We start from the raw sequence: 20,965 nt of genomic DNA, 5'->3' as shown, positions 1-20,965 counted from the left end.
GTTAGATCCACTATGGACTGGACTCTCACAATATTATGTTAGATCCACTATGGACTGGACTCACACTATTATGTTAGATCCACTATGGACTGGACTCTCACTATTATGTTAGATCCACTATGGACTGGACTCTCACTATTATGTTAGATCCACTATGGACTGGACTCTCACACTATTATGTTAGATCCACTATGGACTGGACTCTCACTATTATGTTAGATCCACTATGGACTGGACTCTCACACTATTATGTTAGATCCACTATGAACTGGACACTCACACTATTATGTTAGATCCACTATGGACTGGACTCTCACACTATTATGTTAGATCCACTATGGACTGGACTCTCACTATTATGTTAGATCCACTATGGACTGGACTCTCACTATTATGTTAGATCCACTATGGACTGGACTCTCACACTATTATGTTAGATCCACTATGGACTGGACTCTCACTATTATGTTAGATCCACTATGGACTGGACACTCACACTATTATGTTAGATCCACTATGGACTGGACTCTCACACTATTATGTTAGATCCACTATGGACTGGACTCTCACTATTATGTTAGATCCACTATGGACTGGACTCTCACTATTATGTTAGATCCACTATGGACTGGACTCTCACTATTATGTTAGATCCACTATGGACTGGACTCTCACACTATTATGTTAGATCCACTATGGACTGGACTCTCACTATTATGTTAGATCCACTATGGACTGGACTCTCACTATTATGTTAGATCCACTATGGACTGGACTCTCACTATTATGTTAGATCCACTATGGACTGGACTCTCACTATTATGTTAGATCCACTATGGACTGGACTCTCACTATTATGTTAGATCCACTATGGACTGGACTCCCACTATTATGTTAGATCCACTATGGACTGGACTCTCACTATTATGTTAGATCCACCATGGACTGGACTCTCACTATTATGTTAGATCCACTATGGACTGGACTCTCACTATTATGTTAGATCCACTATGGACTGCACTCTCACTATTATGTTAGATCCACTATGGACTGGACTCTCACTATTATGTTAGATCCACTATGGACTGGACTCTCACTATTATGTTAGATCCAGTATGGACTGGACTCTCACACTATTATGTTAGATCCACTATGGACTGGACTCAACTATTATGTTAGATCCACTATGGACTGGACTCTCACTATTATGTTAGATCCACTATGGACTGGACTCTCACTATTATGTTGGATCCACTATGGACTGGACTCTCACTATTATGTTAGATCCACTATGGACTGCACTCTCACTATTATGTTAGATCCACTATGGACTGGACTCTCACTATTATGTTAGATCCACTATGGACTGGACTCTCACTATTATGTTAGATCCACTATGGACTGGACTCTCACTATTATGTTAGATCCACTATGGACTGGACTCTCACTATTATGTTAGATCCACTATGGACTGGACTCTCACTATTATGTTAGATCCACTATGGACTGGACTCTCACTATTATGTTAGATCCAGTATGGACTGGACTCTCACACTATTATGTTAGATCCACTATGGACTGGACTCAACTATTATGTTAGATCCACTATGGACTGGACTCTCACTATTATGTTAGATCCACTATGGACTGGACTCTCACTATTATGTTGGATCCACTATGGACTGGACTCTCACTATTATGTTGGATCCACTATGGACTGCACTCTCACTATTATGTTAGATCCACTATGGACTGGACTCTCACTATTATGTTAGATCCACTATGGACTGGACTCTCACTATTATGTTAGATCCACTATGGACTGGACTCTCACTATTATGTTAGATCCACTATGGACTGGACTCTCACTATTATGTTAGATCCACTATGGACTGGACTCTCACTATTATGTTAGATCCACTATGGACTGGACTCTCACTATTATGTTAGATCCACTATGGACTGGACTTTCACTATTATGCTAGATCCACTATGGACTGGACTTTCACTATTATGTTAGATCCACTATGGACTGGACTCTCACACTATTATGTTAGATCCACTATGGACTGGACTCTCACTATTATGTTAGATCCACTATGGACTGGACTTTCACTATTATGTTAGATCCACTATGGACTGGACTCTCACACTATTATGTTAGATCCACTATGGACTGGACTTTCACTATTATGCTAGATCCACTATGGACTGGACTTTCACTATTATGTTAGATCCACTATGGACTGGACTCTCACACTATTATGTTAGATCCACTATGGACTGGACTCTCACTATTATGTTGGATCCACTATGGACTGGACTCTCACTATTATGTTAGATCCACTATGGACTGGACTCTCACTATTATGTTAGATCCACTATGGACTGGACTCTCACTATTATGTTAGATCCACTATGGACTGGACTCTCACACTATTATGTTAGATCCACTATGGACTGGACTCTCACTATTATGTTGGATCCACTATGGACTGGACTCTCACTATTATGTTAGATCCACTATGGACTGGACTCTCACTATTATGTTAGATCCACTATGGACTGGACTCTCACTATTATGTTAGATCCACTAGACGTCCATTGCACCGGTCTCCCCTATAAGAGGTGAGGGGGTCACCCACATCCGCGGTCAAAACCGATGATGTCATTGTGGCTTGTGCAGCCCTTTGAGACACGGGTGATTTCGGGTTATATAAATAAACATTGATTGATTAGTACTGGTCTATATGGTTAAATGAAACAGAACCTTTAATAAACTTAAGTTAAAATACAAATAAAGTCTTAGAAAACAAACCACAAGCGAACACGACTCACACCCAGAAAGAGTTTTTGAGCCTCTGGAGTCTGCATCCCAGTCCCTAATCCGAGCCTCAGACCTGGCCGGCCACGCCCCCTCAGCCTCAGCCGCGGTGCTGATCTGAGGCGTGAGGCCTGGATGGCCGGCCGCCTCCTCAAACTACAAAAGATTGGTTACCGTGAAGCAATCCACGGAGAAAATAACCGAAAGGGCGAGATTTGATCCCTGAGGAGTCGTCAGGTGTTTCTGAATAATCCGGCTCATGGAAGTTCTGTGATTACGTAAGAAAAGGATCGCAGGGAACCAAAGTCTAACTATTTAAAGCCGCGGTTTTAGAACTGATCTGATTATCCGAGTCCTTTTCAGAGTTGTTTCCTCAATCTTCACAGCTCACTGTCCTCTTTTTCCTCTTTACTCATTTTAGTAGGGAGGCACGGCTTAAGTGGTTTTTTAGAGACGGGCAATATTTTCGCCACACCTAGTGTGTGTGTGTGTGTGTGTGTGTGTGTGTGTGTGTGTGTGTGTGTGTGTGTGTGTGTGTGTGTGTGTGTGTGTGTGTGTGTGTGTGTGTGTGTGACAATCATTACTACTTTAACTTAGCAAAACTGGATGGATCTGTTTAGTAGGTCATCCTCATTATATCCAGCCTCAAAAATATAAGGTAGTGACTTGTAAAATATGCAAATATCGCATGCTATTATGACTGTTAGTACATTATATTTGGGGCAGTATAGCTCGGTTGGTAGAGTGGCCGTGCCAGCAACTTGAGGGTTCCAGGTTCGATCCCCGCTTCAAAACCCGGCCGAGTCATACCAAAGACTATAAAAATGGTAGACATTAGGGTTAGGGTTAGGGTTTGCACTCAGCATCCAGGGTTGGAATTGGGGGTTAAATCACCAAAAATGATTTCTGGGCGTGGCCACCTCTGCTGCTCACTGCTCCCCTCACCTCCCAGGGGGTGAACAAGGGTGATGTGTCAAATGCAGAGAATGATTCCGCCACACTTAGTGTGTGTGTGTGACAGTAGTTGCTACTTTAACTTAGCAACACTTGATAGATCTGTTTAGTAGGTCATCCTCATTATATTCAGCATGGAGGAACATAAATACAGTCTATTATACAGCATTATTCACATGTGAATAATAAAAATACAGTCTATTATACAGCATTATTCACATGTGAATAATAAAAATACAGTCTATTATACAGCATTATTCAGATGTAAATAAAATAAATACAGTCTATTATACAGCATTATTCACATGTGAATAATAAAAATACAGTCTATTATACAGCATTATTCACATGTGAATAACATAAATACAGTCACTTATATAGCATTATTCACATGTTTATAACATAAATATAGTCTATTATACGGCATTATTCACATATGAATAACATAAGATTATGTGAATAATGCTGTATAATAGACTGTATTTATATTATTCACATGTGAATAATGCTGTATAATAGACTGTATTTATGTTATTCACATGTGAATAATGCTGTATAATAGAATGTATTTATATTATTCACATGTGAATAATGCTGTATAATAGAATGTATTTATATTATTCACATGTGAATAATGCTGTATAATAGACTGTATTTATGTTATTCACATGTGAATAATGCTGTATAATAGACTGTATTTATGTTATTCACATGTGAATAATGCTGTATAATAGACTGTATTTATATTATTCACATGTGAATAATGCTGTATAATAGACTGTATTTATATTATTCACATGTGAATAATGCTGTATAATAGACTATATTTGTATTATTCACATGTGAATAATACTGTATAATAGACTGTATTTATATTATTCACATGTGAATAATGCTGTATAATAGACTGTATTTATATTATTCACATGTGAATAATAAAAATATATTTATGTTATTCACATGTGAATAATATAAATACAGTGTATTATACATTTTAGTACAGTCAAAAAGGAACATATGCATTTTAGAGTATATATATATATATATATATATATATATATATATATATATATATATATATATATATATATAATATTAGTTGATACTACAATGATTACATCGATATTTTTTATTATCACAAAATCTTATGTCATTTTTTATTGTTTATAACATCAGGACATACGTCCCTGGACACAGGAGAACTTACATTATGACCAATATATGATCCTGGAACTACTTGGTTTTGGGTTTGAACCTGGGTCGCCGGCATGAGAGGCTAACCCTAACCCTAATCCTAACCCTAACCCTAATCCTAATCCTAATCCTAATCCTAACCCTAACCCTAATCCTAATCCTAATCCTAATCCTAACCCTAACCCGAACCCTAACCCTAAAAGCCCGGACTATCAATTTTTTCAAATCTTGAACTTGTCAATGTACTCATGAGGAAGAAACTGAACCCACCGGTCGGTCAACGTTCTTCCCTACAAGGTAGGAAAGTTTGTTTTGTGTCACCTGTGTTCGGGTTCAGGTTTGTTTTGTGTCACCTGTGTTCGGGTTCAGGTTTGTTTTGTGTCACCTGTGTTCGGGTTCAGGCTGAAGCGGCCGGCGCCGTTTCCCTCCTGGATTCTGTAAGACACCCGGCCGTTTTCTCCTTCGTCGGCGTCCCGGGCCATGACGTACAAAATGACGAAGCTGCCCCCGGAACAAGAAAAGGTGGAATCAACATTTCAGTGGAGATTCTCGGGCTGGTTCTCAAGTCCCGCCTACCCGACAGGTTGGTCCTCCATCACGCTGACCGCGGACGGCGAGCTGAAGGCGGGGGCGTTGTCGTTTTCGTCGGTGACGAAGACCCGGGCGGTGACCGAACTCCAGCGTCTGTGGGAAGGATCTGCTGCCTGGTCCGTGGCCCGCACCAGCAGGTAGACCGAGGGCGTGGACTCGCGGTCCAGCTTCTGCCCCAAAGTCAGGACTCCGCTGACGGGGTCCACTTTCAGCAGGTCGGCGTTGACCGGCCAGTGGTGTTCCACGGAGTACCGCAGCTCGCTGTTGGGTCCGCTACCGTCCTGCGCGGACAGACCAAGGGGTTCAAGTATTACGCTTCAAACACAAAAACCGTATGGAGAGTAACCGGAATGTGGAAACGCCAACTTCATGTTGGACGTTTGATTTCAACAATGTTCAAAATATTGAGGCAAGGACAAACAATTATTAAATGCTTCACACATTTTCAATGGGAGACACGTCTGGACTACAGGCAGGCCGGTCTAGTACACGGGGCTTGGCATCGTCTGGCTGAAATAAGCAGGGGCGTCCATGATAACGTTGTTTGGACGGCAACATGCGTTGCTCCAAAACCTGTATGTACCTTTCAGCCTTCACAGGTGTGTAAGTTACCCATGCCTTGGGCACTAATACACCCCCATACCATCACAGTTTTGGGCTTTTCAACTTTGCGCCTAGAACAATCCCGATGGTTCATTTCCTCTTTGATCCGGATAACACCACGTCCACAGTTTCCCAAAACAATTTAAATGTGGACTCGTCAGACCACTGAACACTTTTTCACTTTGCGTCAGTCCATTTTAGATGAGCTTGGGCCCCAGCGAAGCCGGCGGCGTTTCTGGGTGTTGTTGATAAATGGCTGTGGCTTTGCATAGTAGAGTTTCAACTTGCACTTACAGACTTAGTGACCGACTGTGGTTACTGACAGTGGTTTTCTGAAGTGTTCCTGAGCCCACGCGGTGATATCCTTTACATACCGATGTCACTTTTTGATGCAGTACGTGTCACGTGCAGTGATTTCTCCAGATTCTCCGAACCTTTTCATGATATTACGGGCCGTAGATGGTGAAATCCCCAAATTCCTAGCTAGTTGATAAATGTTGTTCTTCCACAATATGCTCTCGCATTTGTTGACAAAGTGGTGACCCTCGCACCAAAAATGTTTGCGACTGACTGACTAACACCCAATCATGGCCCCCACCTGTTCCCATTTAGCCCGTTCACCCTGTGGGACGTTTCATAATAAGCGTTTGATGAGCATTCCTCGACTTTCTCTGTCTTTTTTGCCACTCGTGCCAGCTATTTTGAACCACGTTGCAGGCATCAAGTTCCAAATGAGCTAATATTTGCAACAACAAAAAATTACCCCAATTTTCATAGTTCTAACGTTAAAAGTTATGATCCACCGCCCGGATCATAACATTCTTTTGGTTTTTACATCTTTTTGTGTTTCCTGTTTGTTTTTGGACTCTTCCGATCCCTTGTTTTATCTTGTTACCATGGTTACACATTTGTTCCACCTGCTCTTGCTGTGATTACTGCTTGTATTTAAGCCTGCCTTCTAGCTCAGTTGGTTCTTCATCCGTTGTTGGCTCCAAGCAACACTCAGGTTTGTATCTCTTCTACGTATTTACTTGTGCTAAGTTTGTATCTCTTCTACGTATTTACTTGTGCTAAGTTTGTATCTCTTCTACGTATTTACTTGTGCTAAGTTTCGCCTTAGCTTCTCGTGCGCTCGGCACGTCAGTTTTGGACTCTTGGAGTCTATGCTAGTTAGCGTTAGCTTCCTGTCTGTGGCCACGCCCGGGAGTCATTTTTGGTGATGTAACCCCCAATTCCAAGCCTTGATGCTGAGTACCAAGCAGGGAGGTCATGGCTCCCATTTCTGTAGTCTCTTGGTTGACTCGGTTGGGGTTTGAACCCACGACCTCCCCATCTCAGGGCGGACTTTTTCCAAGTTGATGGCGATGTAAAAAAAAACGGACACTTCAATACATCAGAATTTTTTCCCCTACCTGGTCCACGGCCCGGAAGCTGTGTATGGAGGAGCCTGGATGGAGGTTCTCGGGGACCACGATGGTGACCGGGTCCTCCGTGAACTGCGGCGAGTGGTCATTGCGGTCCTGCACGTGGATAGTCAGCTTGACCAGGTGGCTGCTGGGATACGCCCGGGAGAAGTCCGACACCTCCACGTGTAGCGTGTAGCTCGAGCCCTTCTCGTAGTCCAGTTCCTGCGCCAAGTACACGTCGCCCTTCAGTCGGTCCACCATGAAGGTTCCGTCCCGGTCCGTGCCGCCGACCACCAGGTACGTGGCCTGGCCTTCCAGCGCGGCGGCTTCGTGGGAACGCACCGAGCCGATGACGGAGCCCGGGGGAGCGCCTTCCACCGTGTTCAGGGTCATGGAGAGCACGTTGGGTGGGGGGCTGGACTTGGAGGAGCTCAGAACCTGGAAAAAAAACCCCAAGGTCAGCATGCTGAGTCAGCAATCGTCACGCAAGGAATGTCCGCTCCAATCAGTGCACGGTGGTCTGATCAGTTCCTCAAGGACGAAGGTAACGCGTCTGGTCCAGGATCTGGATTATCAAAGGACTGTGAAGACCATCCCGGAAAGTGACCTTGAGCTGCAATGTGGTTCTGTTCTGTTGTTCTGCAGGTAATCAACTTCTTACTTGATGAGCAATTTGTCTTTTTGTAAACTCAAGAAGGTTCCAGTCCAAATAGACTCGGACCACAGCAGCGTATTTTCAAAATAAAAGAAGGCGGTCACCTTTGTCACCAAGTTAAGACGTTTTGTTCGCACGGAGAGAATTAAGACGGCTAGAACACGTCAGAATTAAGACGGCTAGAACCCGTCAGAATTAAGACGGCTAGAACACGTCAGAATTAAGACGGCTAGAACACGTCAGAATTAAGACGGCTAGAACACGTCAGAATTAAGACGGCTAGAACCCGTCAGAATTAAGACGGCTAGAACACGTCAGAATTAAGACGGCTAGAACACGTCAGAATTAAGACGGCTAGAACACGTCAGAATTAAGACGGCTAGAACACGTCAGAATTAAGACGGCTAGAACACGTCAGAATTAAGACGGCTAGAACCCGTCAGAATTAAGACGGCTAGAACACGTCAGAATTAAGACGGCTAGAACACGTCAGAATTAAGACGGCTAGAACACGTCAGAATTAAGACGGCTAGAACACGTCAGAATTAAGACGGCTAGAACACGTCAGAATTAAGACGGCTAGAACACGTCAGAATTAAGACGGCTAGAACCCGTCAGAATTAAGACGGCTAGAACACGTCAGAATTAAGACGGCTAGAACACGTCAGAATTAAGACGGCTAGAACACGTCAGAATTAAGACGGCTAGAACACGTCAGAATTAAGACGGCTAGAACACGTCAGAATTAAGACGGCTAGAACAGGTCAGAATTAAGACGGCTAGAACACGTCAGAATTAAGACGGCTAGAACACGTCAGAATTAAGACGGCTAGAACACGTCAGAATTAAGACGGCTAGAACCCGTCAGAATTAAGACGGCTAGAACACGTCAGAATTAAGACGGCTAGAACACGTCAGAATTAAGACGGCTAGAACCCGTCAGAATTAAGACGGCTAGAACACGTCAGAATTAAGACGGCTAGAACACGTCAGAATTAAGACGGCTAGAACCCGTCAGAATTAAGACGGCTAGAACACGTCAGAATTAAGACGGCTAGAACACGTCAGAATTAAGACGGCTAGAACACGTCAGAATTAAGACGGCTAGAACACGTCAGAATTAAGACGGCTAGAACACGTCAGAATTAAGACGTTTTGTTCGGACGGAGAGAATTAAGACGGCTAGAACACGTCAGAATTAAGACGGCTAGAACCCGTCAGAATTAAGACGGCTAGAACACGTCAGAATTAAGACGGCTAGAACACGTCAGAATTAAGACGGCTAGAACACGTCAGAATTAAGACGGCTAGAACAGGTCAGAATTAAGACGGCTAGAACACGTCAGAATTAAGACGGCTAGAACCCGTCAGAATTAAGACGGCTAGAACACGTCAGAATTAAGACGGCTAGAACCCGTCAGAATGTTCCTGTTACAGGTGTGACCAAGCAAGTCTTTTCAGCGCTTCTTGGGTTCCTTTTTCTTTTCTTTTAATGCACATGCAAATTTGCCCAAACAGAGTTAATCTAAAAAAAAAAACCAGATTAATCACACTTTGGAATTTTGATTGACTCCATTGCATAATTATTACAACTTGCTGGGAAAAAGAACCCAAGCTTTGCACACAAATGCAAATTTTTTTTGTCAGAATGTCATCCGGGGACGTTTTAGCGTTTTACTCATATATATATATATATATATATATATATATATATATATATATATATATATATATATATATATATATATATATATTAGGGACGGCGTGGCGCAGTGGGAGAGTGGCCGTGCGCAACCCGAGGGTCCCTGGTTCAAATCCCACCTAGTACCAACCTCGTCACGTCCGTTGTGTCCTGAGCAAGACACTTCACCCTTGCTCCTGATGGGTGCTGGTTGGCGCCTTGCATGGCAGCTCCCTCCATCAGTGTGTGAATGTGTGTGTGAATGTGGAAGTAGTGTCAAAGCGCTTTGAGTACCTTGAAGGTATATATATATATATATATATATATGTATGTTTGTATATGTATGTATGTATGTATATATATGTATATATGTATAAATGTACATAACATATATATGTATATGTACATAACATGTATATACGTATATGTATTATGTATATATATATGTATAAGTGTATATGTATCTATGTGTGCATATATATGTGTGTGTGTGTATATGTATATATATATATATATATATATATATATATATATATATATATATATATATATATATATATATATATATATATATATATATATACATATATGTGAATGTATGTATAGAATGCGAGAGGGATAGAGGTATCTGGATACAAATATATAGTTGCATTTATCTGCATGTATATTTATACTGTATAAGTATATATGTATGCATATATACATATATGCATACATATATACACATATATATATATATATATATATATATATATATATATATATATATAGAGAGATATATATATGTATATATATCTATATATATAGATATATATACATACATACATAATGTGTCATAAGTAGGAATAGGTTCTTATTGTTGACTTCTAAGAGAAGTTGAAAAGACTTTCAAAGGTCACATGTCCCATGAAGGTCACATGTCCCATGAAGGTCACATGTCCCATGAAGGTCACATGTCCCATGAAGATGTCATTAGCGCAGGTTTGATTAGCGCTCGCTACCGTCTCCTCCTCTTCACCACGCGTGGCATCTGACTCCCATGGCCCGTGGTCTGAGAGCAGGTGATTGCCAGCTTCCTGTTTCCCCTCACTCTAATCTCTCCGTGGCGCTTGGCGGCTAGACGGGGTCGGGCCGGGTCCCGAGGCGACCCCTGCCGCCCCCGCCGCTTTCTCCTGAGATTAGCGAGCTCCTCAGGTTGGTCTGGATGGCCGCACGCCAGACCGCTTTGCCTCAGGGAGACTTGACCCTTTAGATGGACTAACCCAGTCCAGACCAGACCCCGCCTCCTAAGGACCACACTCCTGAGATGGTCCGACTCCCTCCTCCTCCTCTTCTTCCAGCAAGAACTATAAATACTTTTGCAAAGCTGGGCACTTTCGGAGGTGTGTGAGATTACTTGTATGCGCAGCTGGCAGGTGGAGCTGAGGCCGGGCGCTCCGTGGTCGGCGGCGGTCACGGTCAGGGCGTACTCGGCCCGCTCCGCCCATCTCAGGGTCGACGCCGTGCGCAGCTCCCCGCTGGCCGGGTTCAGGCTGAAGCGCTCTGCTCGGGAGCCTAGGGAGGATGCAGATGGAGACCAGTTAGAACCGCAGCAGGCGAGGGAGCTAATTGTTACTGACGTTCGCCAGCACCAAAGAAGCTATGCTGTAAGGTCGTCGGACATTTTGGTTCACCATTTAAGTCCATTGGAGTTGTGTTTTCTATAGGGCCCAAACAATCTGTCTCTCAGTTTGTCTAGGTTTTAGTTCCCCCCACCCCCGCATTTGTCTTTGTTTCCTCTGTGTGTGTGTGTGTGTGTGTGTGTGTGTGTGTGTGTGTGAGTAGTGTTTCCTGTCAGCGCTCTTATTTTGTCTGTTTCCTGTGTTTCTCCCTGGGCACTGTTTCCCCTCGGATGCAGCTGATTGGCACCTGGCCACACCTGGTGTCAATCAGCCCGTTCCTATTTGTACCTGCTTTGTTCCTCCAGTCAGTGCTGGATTATTGTCACGTCGATGTCGCTCTTGTCGTTGCTACCTGTCGTGTCGTATCTCGTCTTGTCTATGCAGCGTTGCAGTAAGACATGTTTGATTGCAGTTTTTAGCTTACTGCCTTTTGTTCCCTGCTTCCAAGTTTGTTTTTATATTACATGAACGACTTCTGTTTCCTGCTCGATTCTTGCTGGCTTCCATGCTAAGTTCCTTTTTGTTTTCTAGCTCCCATGCTAGCTCCCTTAGTTTGTTATCCGCCTCGTGCGCGCTTTGTGTTAGTACCCTTTTCTTAGTTCTTGTTCTATTTAAATGAAATCATGTTTTCTCACTCCATGCCTGCCTCCATTTCTGCATCTTGGGGTTCGTCACAAACTAACTCTGACACTGTCATCATCTTTCATTGCGGGCCGGGAATCTTGGAATGATGCAACACTGCAACATTCCATATCACCTCCTGTCCAAATGTATTTATTACATTCAAATAATAATTTAATTAATAATGATTTAAATAATAATTTCATTTAAATTAAATTATTATTTTTTTATTTTTAAATCAACATTTAGCTACAAAATCACCTCCTGTCCGAATGTATTTTACATTTTAAATAATAATTTCATTAATAATAATTTAAATAATTTAATTTAAATTAAATTAAATTTTTACAAAATTTTACCATTTTTAAATAAACATTTAGCTACAAAAACACCTCTTTTCCAAATGTATTTATTAAAATTTAAATAATAATTTAATTAATAATAATTTAAATAATTATTTAAATCAAATTAGATTCTTATAAATTTTTACAATTTTTAAATCAACATGTAGATACGAAATTTCCTCCTGTTCAAATGTATTTATTCAATTTAAATAATTTAATTAAAAAGAACTTAAAAAATTATCTAATTTAAATTACAGTAGATTCTTATACATTTTTAAAATTTTTTAAACATTTAGCTACAAAATCACCTCCTGTTCAAATGTATTTATTACATCTAAATGATAATGTAATTAATAATAATTTACATAATAATTTAATTTAAATCAAATACATTTTTTATACTCTTTAATGTAATTTTTTTTAATTTATAATATTATATTTATTCTTTAACATAATTTTATATATTCTTATGTGTAGTTTTAATCTTTAATATTATGTTATTTACTCTATTATACTGTTATTTACTTTTTGTATTGCATTATTTACTCTCATATAGTGTTTTTCATCTTTAATATTGTGTTATTTACTCTTTTATATTATGTTATTTACTCTAATATTATGTTGTTTACTTTTTTTATTGCATAATTTACTCTTTGAAATGATGTTATTTACTCTTTAATATTGTGTTATTTTCTCTTTTATTTAGTGTTATTTAGTCGGTGGTCTTGACATGCGATCAATGACGGGACCTGGTGGTCTCCTACAGTTCCAGGTGTGTCGGTGGTCTCCTACAGTTCCAGGTGTGTCGGTGGTCTCCTACAGTTCTAGGTGTGTCGGTGGTCTCCTACAGTTCTAGGTGTGTCGGTGGTCTCCTACAGTTCTAGGTGTGTCGGTGGTCTCCTACAGTTGCAGGTGTGTCGGTGGTCTCCTACAGTTCCAGGTGTGTCGGTGGTCTCCTGCAGTTCCAGGTGTGTCGGTGGTCTCCTACAGTTCTAGGTGTGTCGGTGGTCTCCTGCAGTTGCAGGTGTGTCGGTGGTCTCCTACAGTTCTAGGTGTGTCGGTGGTCTCCTGCAGTTCCAGGTGTGTCGGTGTAAGTCTTACCCGATAGGGAGTAGTAGACGGTGCCGTTCTCCCCCTCGTCGGGGTCTTTAGCCGACACCGTTCCCAGGGCGGTCCCAGACGCGAGCCCCTCCTTCACCTTCGATAGAGAACAATTTTTCCAAGCGTTCTCGTACTTCACTGCGCCTTGAAGGCTCTCACCTGGAAGATGAGCTCCCTGTCCGGCCGGGCGTGCGAGAAGGTCGGGGCGTGGTCGTTGTGGTCCAGCACGGTGATGTGCGCGGTGCCGGTGGCGCTGCGTGGAGGCGTTCCTCCGTCCTGCACCACCACCACCAGCTGGTAGCTGGACTGCTGCTCTCTGTCCAGTACCAGGCGAGTACTGACCTCCCCTGGAAGAGAAGATCCAGCACTGTGACGACGACACAAAGAACCGGGAGAGTGCCCGGGTGTCCTAGTCACCTGTCTGGGAGTTGACCTGGAAGTGTCTGTCGGCGTGCAGCAGCCGGTAGGAGAGTCGAGCGTTGGGCCCCGCATCTCGATCCGTCGCAGAAACCCTGCCGAAGCCCGTCCCCGCGAGTAGGTTCTCCCGGACCGCCAGGAAGACCCTGTCCTGGCTGAGCCTGGGGGAGTTGTCGTTCTCGTCCGTCACCGTCACTCTGACTGTGGCGCTTCCGGTTCTCCCTCCTTGACCCGAGGTGGCCAGGACTGTCAGCAGGTACATGTCCTTGACCTCGCGGTCCAAGGAGCTCCGCACAAACAGCCAACCGCTATCCGGTACGATGCCAAAGCCCGCGGCGTCGCCGTCGGGCCTGAGGCGGTAGGACATGGACGAGGAGGAGGAGGAAGCGCTTCCCTCGTTCCCTGAGGCTTCTCGGTTCAGCGCTCGCACCTGAAGGAAGCGCGTGTTGAGAGGGGCGTTCTCTCTGAGCTCCACGCGGTACGTCAGGGTGTCAAAGTGGGGACCTTGTGCATCCTGTGCCTGGATGTGGACCACCAGGGTGAAGGTGGAGCTCAGCTGAGGTGCTCCTCCATCCTTGGCCACCACCTGAAGGTCATAGCGAGGGACACTCTCATACGACAGACCCCCGATCAGTCGCACATCCCCGCTGCCTCGATCCACGCCAAACGTCCTCTGGCCGCTGCTGCCCGCCACCCCGGCGGACACCAGGTCGAAGCTGAGCTGGCCGTTATGACCAGAGTCCTTGTCTGAGGCCTGAATGCGGTAGATAATGGCCCCCATCTTGGTGATCTCAGGCAGAAGGAGAGACTCGGACGAAGACGGAAGGAAGGCGGGGGCGTTGTCGTTGACGTCAGAGATGGTTATGCGAACACGACTGCTCCCAAAAGCAGGAGGGGACCCGGACCGTGCCTGGATCTCTAGATCAAGTCCGGAGCAGGTCTCGTGGTCCAGTGGAAGAGCGGTGCGGATGGTCCCAGATGTACTGTCCACCGTGAAGTAACCGTCGGGATCTCCGGAGGAGACGGAGTAGAAGACTTCCTTTGAAGCAGCTGGGGAATTAAAGAAGAACGCATGAAACCAGACTTCAATTTAGAAGTGAGATCGTGTTTTCCAGACCTGTCTTTGTCGCGGCGCGGACCACGCCGACCGCCGTCCCCCTGAGGACGTCCTCGGAGACGGTGAAGAAATACTGCGCCTGCTCGAACACGGGAGACGACACCGAGCCCCCCACCACGCTCACGTTCACCCTGGCGTTGACCGGCGCCGTCAGACCTCCGCCGTCCTCGGCCGATATCACCATGGAGATGACGGAATTGGCCTTGCCGTGGAGCGAGCGCGAGAGCGATATGACGCCTGCGGAGTGCAAACACGAAGGTTACTTTACCGGGATCGCCTACGGTTCTCCGGTAGTCTGGAAAACCCAGGTCTGGTACCCGTCACGACAAAGTGACCATACCTGTGTCCTTGTTGAGGGTGAAGAAGGCCGAACCGCCCCCGGCCACCGTGCGGTACGTCACCCGGCCGTTCTCCCCGGCGTCCGGGTCGTTGGCTGTTACCTTGACAACGGAGGTGCCGGGGGAGCTGTGGGCGCTGAGGCTCACCGCGTAGACGAGCGGGTAGAAGGAGGGCCGGTTGTCATTGATGTCCGCCAGCGACACCCTGACTCGGGCCACCGAGCTCAGGCCCCCCTTTGCAGGCAGAAGAAAGTATTTGAGCCGAGCAAGCAGAGATTAAAAATCTTATCTGGACCATGAAAGAACTGCTGTGGCGTAAGAACATCCTCCCTGTTTTCAAACACGCAGACAACCACCGACTTGTTTTCAGCCCCAGTCTGGTGCCAAAAAGGAGTCAGCAACAGAATCCTCCAATAAAAGCTGGAGTTGGCCGCACGTTTCGTGGAATGCGCAGGATTAACTTTCACCAGTAGACAACTTTTAAGTCGCTCCTCATTCACCGACACTTGGGAACAAATTCTCAAATCCTACTTGCTTTTTTTCCTCCTCTCCGAGAAGATTCCACCAGAGTGTTCTTATCCGGAGGATTTGTTCCCAGGCAAAGAACAAGTTCTAGGAACATACTTGAGAGTGGACGGGCAAACCACTATCACTTTCTCTGACTGCTGCTCTCTGTCCAGGACCAGCCCAGTACTAGTTTTTAAATACAGTCGTGGTCAAAAGTTTACATACACTTGCAAAGAACAGAAAAGGGTGGAGTGCCATCTCCGGGTTGGGGAGGAGACCCTGCCCCAAGTGGAGGAGTTCAAGTACCTAGGAGTCTTGTTCACGAGTGAGGGAAGAGTGGATGGTGAGATCCACAGGCGGATCGGTGCGGCGTCTTCAGTAATGTGGACGTTGTATCGATCCATTGTGGTGAAGAAGGAGCTGAGCCGGAAGGCAAAGCTCTCAATTTACCGGTCGATCTACTTTCCCATCCTCACCTATGGTCATGAGCTTTGGGTCATGACCGAAAGGATAAGATCACGGGTACAAGCGGCCCAAATGAGTTTCCAGGTCTCTCCCTTAGAGATAGGGTGAGAAGCTCTGCCATCCGGGAGGAACTCAAAGTAAAGCCGCTGCTCCTCCACATGGAGAGGAGCCAGATGAGGTGGTTCGGGCATCTGGTCAGGATGCCACCCGAACTCCTCCCTAGGGAGGTGTTTAGGGCACGTCCAACCGGTAGGAGGCCACGGGGAAGACCCAGGACACGTTGGGAAGACTATGTCTCCCGGCTGGCCTGGGAACACCTCGGGATCCCCCGGGAAGAGCTAGACGAAGTGGCTGGAGATAGGGAAGTCTGGGCTTCCCTGCTTAGGCTGCTGCCCCCGTGACTCGACATCGGATAAGTATTGAAACTACAAGTACTACAACTACAAAAAACTCCAAGTAGACTACTACAAGTATTACAACTACAAGAAACTACTAGCACACTACTACAAGTATTACGAATACACGAAACTTGCAAATACATTACAACAACCAGTACAACTACAAGAAACAGATATTACAACTACAGGACACTATTACAAGTACTACAACTACATGCAACTACAAGTACACAACTAAGAGTATTACAATTACAATCAACTACTAGTATTGAAAGAAGTACTACAACTACAAAACACTACAAGTAGACTACTACTAGTAGTACAACTACTAGCACACTACTACAAGTATTACGACTACACAAAACTGCAAGTACATTACAACAACCAGTACAACTACAAGAAACAGATATTACAACTACAGGAAACGACTAGTACTACAACTACAAGCAACTACAAGTACACTATTACAAGTAGTACAACTACAAAAACCAACTAGCACACTACAAGTATTACGACTACAAGAACTTCCAAGTAAATTACAACAACCAGTAAAACTACAAGAAACTACTAGTACTCCAACTACAAAAAGCTACAAGTACATTATTACAAGTACTACAACTGCAATATAAACTACAAGTACACAACTACAAGTATTACAATTACAATCAACTATTAGTATTGAAACTACAAGTAGTACAACTACAAGAAACTACTAGCACACTACTACAAGTATTACGACTACACAAAACTGCAAGTACATTACAACAACCAGTACAACTACAAGAAACCGATATTACAACTACAGGGCACTACTAGTACTACAACTACAAGCAACTACCAGTACACTATTACAAATAGTACAACTACAAAAACCTACTAGCACACTACAAGTATTACGACTACAAGACCTTAAAAGTACATTACAACAACCAGTACAACTACAAAAAACTCCAAGTAGACTACTACCAGTAGTACAACTACAACAAACCACAAACACACTACTACAAGTATTGCGACTACAAGAACTTGCAAGTACAACCAGTACTACTACAGGAAACTACTAGTACTCCAACTATAAGAAGATAAAAGTACACTATTACAAGTACTACAACTGCAATAAACTACAAGTACTGGAAGTGGACTATTCCAAATTTGTGGCGTTTTTGTGAAGTTTAGACGGTATTTTGACATACTTTGCGGACTGACTACAATTACATTTGGTCACTCTACTGCTACTTTAAATGTGTTTTCCTGGAGTAGTGCAAGAACTGAAGAATGACTCTGAGATATTTAGTCATCTTCTCACCCCGTCTGTTGCCGTGACGATCAAGTCAAACCTCTCCAGTCCCTCGTCGCGGTCCAGACTGGTGCTGGTGCACAGGTGCCCGGTCTCCTTGTTGATGGTGAAGTGGGAGGAGCCGGAAGTCAGCGCGTAGGTCACGGCGCCGAAGGACCCGCGGTCATCATCCGTGGCAGAAACCTGGTGGGGGAGAAGACATGCCAGGTCAGACCTTGTCCAAACCACGTGTGGCCACCTCCAGGGATCTGGTTCAGATGCCAAATATGTACGAACAATTCAAAGGGAATGGATGAGGAGAGCAAGACCACGGGTTGGGGTTTGTTACAGGAAGACTACCAAGACACGCGTTTGTGGAACTTTGTAGAAAGATCTCTATTGGGGCTCCAGTACTCTAGAATCCCCCTCGGTGACAGTTAGGGACGCTACCTTAAAACTCATTTGGATACTCTAGCCTTCAAATAACTGGACTCTCACTATTATGTTAGATCCACTATGGACTGGACTCTCACTATTATGTTAGATCCACTATGGACTGGACTCTCACTATTATGTTAGATCCACTATGGACTGAACTCTCACACTATTATGTTAGATCCACTATGGACTGGACTCTCACTATTATGTTAGATCCACTATGGACTGGACTCTCACTATTATGTTAGATCCACTATGGACTGGACTCTCACACTATTATGTTAGATCCACTATGGACTGGACTCTCACTATTATGTTAGATCCACTATGGACTGGACTCTCACTATTATGTTAGATCCACTATGGACTGGACTCTCACTATTATGTTGGATCCACTATGGACTGGACTCTCACTATTATGTTAGATCCACTATGGACTGGACTCTCACTATTATGTTAGATCCACTATGGACTGGACTCTCACTATTATGTTAGATCCACTATGGACTGGACTCTCACTATTATGTTAGATCCACTATGGACTGGACTCTCACACTATTATGTTAGATCCACTATGGACTGGACTCTCACTATTATGTTAGATCCACTATGGACTGGACTCTCACACTATTATGTTAGATCCACTATGGACTGGACTATCTCACTATTATGTTAGATCCACTATGGACTGGACTCTCACACTATTATGTTAGATCCACTATGGACTGGACTATCTCACTATTATGTTAGATCCACTATGGACTGGACTCTCACTATTATGTTAGATCCACTATGGACTGGACTATCACACTATTATGTTAGATCCACTATGGACTGGACTATCACTATTATGTTAGATCCACTTGACATCCAGAGTACTGGTGGCCCAGGTTAAGAGTCCCCACATCTGCGGTCTCCTCCAAGGTTTCTCATTGTCCCAGTTTTTCCTTGTCCTGATGTGGGATCTGAGCCGAGGATGTGGTTGTGGCTTGTGCAGCCCTTTGAGACCCTCCTGATTTAGGACTATATAAGTAAAGATCCATTGATTGGTGGACTGGTGGAGCGGCACAGATGTTTTGGATCACACCCGCTGATTTGGTTTCATGGCTGAACGTGACAAGCAGACGGGGGTTGAGGCAACAGAAGCTCTCTGGAGCTGTGGTCCAGGTTCAGGGGGTCAACAGAGACACTTAAATGGGTTCTGCGGGGGTCAAGTGGCGGCAAAGTGGTTTTCGAAAGGCACAGAGACTCACACCCGCACGCAGTCTAGTCCTTAACCCGTAGAAGAGCAGCAGAGTGAGACCTCCTCTTCTTTGACCAGAAAGGTGCCACTAAAATAGTCGGTCTGAGTTAACACTTACAGTCGCCCTCGAAAAAGTTGACATCTAAAACCTTCACATGACAAGGTTGGCAGGAGGTGGGGATCGAACCAGAAGACCCTGGGGTTGCTGGCACGGCCACTCTCCCAACTGTGCCACGCCTTGCCAAAGTCCTGACTTTGTTTTTTCAGCATTGTCCACACCATGTTACAATGTCTTATTGCATTACATATGTTACATCATGTTTATCTTATTACATATGTTACATCATGTTTATCTTATTACATATGTTACATCATGTTTATCTTATTACATATGTTACATCATGTTTATCTTATTACATATGTTACATCATGTTTATCTTATTACATATGTTACATCATGTTTATCTTATTACATATGTTACATCATGTCTTATTGCATTACATATGTTACATCATGTTTATCTTATTACATATGTTACATCATGTCTTATTGCATTACATATGTTACATCATGTTTATCTTATTACATATGTTACATCATGTCTTATTGCATTACATATGTTACATCATGTTTATCTTATTACATATGTTACATCATGTCTTATTGCATTACATATGTTACATCATGTTTATCTTATTACATATGTTACATCATGTCTTATTGCATTACATATGTTACATCATGTTTATCTTATTACATATGTTACATTATGTGTGTTTTACATTGTGGTTGTTACATTGTATATGTTACATTGTGTATGTTACAATGTTACATTGCATTCCATATGTTACATTGTGTCTTTTTTATTACATATGTTACATTATGTCTTTTTTATTACATATGTTACATTATGTGTGTTACATTGTGATTGTTACGTCATATATGTTACATTGAGCATGTTACAATGTTATATTGCATTACATATGTTACATCATGTTTATCTTATTACATATGTTACATTATGTTTATCTTATTACATATGTTACATTATGTGTGTTACATTGTGATTGTTACATTGTATATGTTACATTGTGTATGTTACAATGTTACATTGCATTACATATGTTACA

The 20,965-nt window shown here is 43.4% G+C and overlaps 1 protein-coding gene across 1 annotated transcript in view; it reads right to left on the bottom strand.

Moving 5' to 3' along the window:
- LOC133552035 (protocadherin-16-like) overlaps positions 1-20,965 on the bottom strand; it is a 113,269-nt gene that overhangs the window by 12,295 nt on the left and 80,009 nt on the right. The window contains exons 5-14 of the mRNA XM_061899322.1: positions 18,184-18,357; positions 15,510-15,741; positions 15,170-15,406; positions 14,053-15,102; positions 13,795-13,982; positions 13,636-13,732; positions 11,305-11,462; positions 7,579-8,010; positions 5,549-5,844; positions 5,358-5,473 (exon numbers count right to left, since the gene is read on the bottom strand). Of these exons, the coding sequence (XP_061755306.1) occupies positions 5,358-5,473; positions 5,549-5,844; positions 7,579-8,010; positions 11,305-11,462; positions 13,636-13,732; positions 13,795-13,982; positions 14,053-15,102; positions 15,170-15,406; positions 15,510-15,741; positions 18,184-18,357 (2,980 nt within the window). The remainder of the gene's footprint in view (positions 1-5,357; positions 5,474-5,548; positions 5,845-7,578; positions 8,011-11,304; positions 11,463-13,635; positions 13,733-13,794; positions 13,983-14,052; positions 15,103-15,169; positions 15,407-15,509; positions 15,742-18,183; positions 18,358-20,965) is intronic.

This window comes from Nerophis ophidion, linkage group LG04 (genome assembly GCF_033978795.1).
Source record: "Nerophis ophidion isolate RoL-2023_Sa linkage group LG04, RoL_Noph_v1.0, whole genome shotgun sequence".
Taxonomy (NCBI): Eukaryota; Metazoa; Chordata; class Actinopteri; order Syngnathiformes; family Syngnathidae; genus Nerophis; species Nerophis ophidion.
The sequence above is the reverse complement of the archived record's forward strand: the minus strand, read 5'-3'. Positions and strand labels throughout refer to the sequence as shown.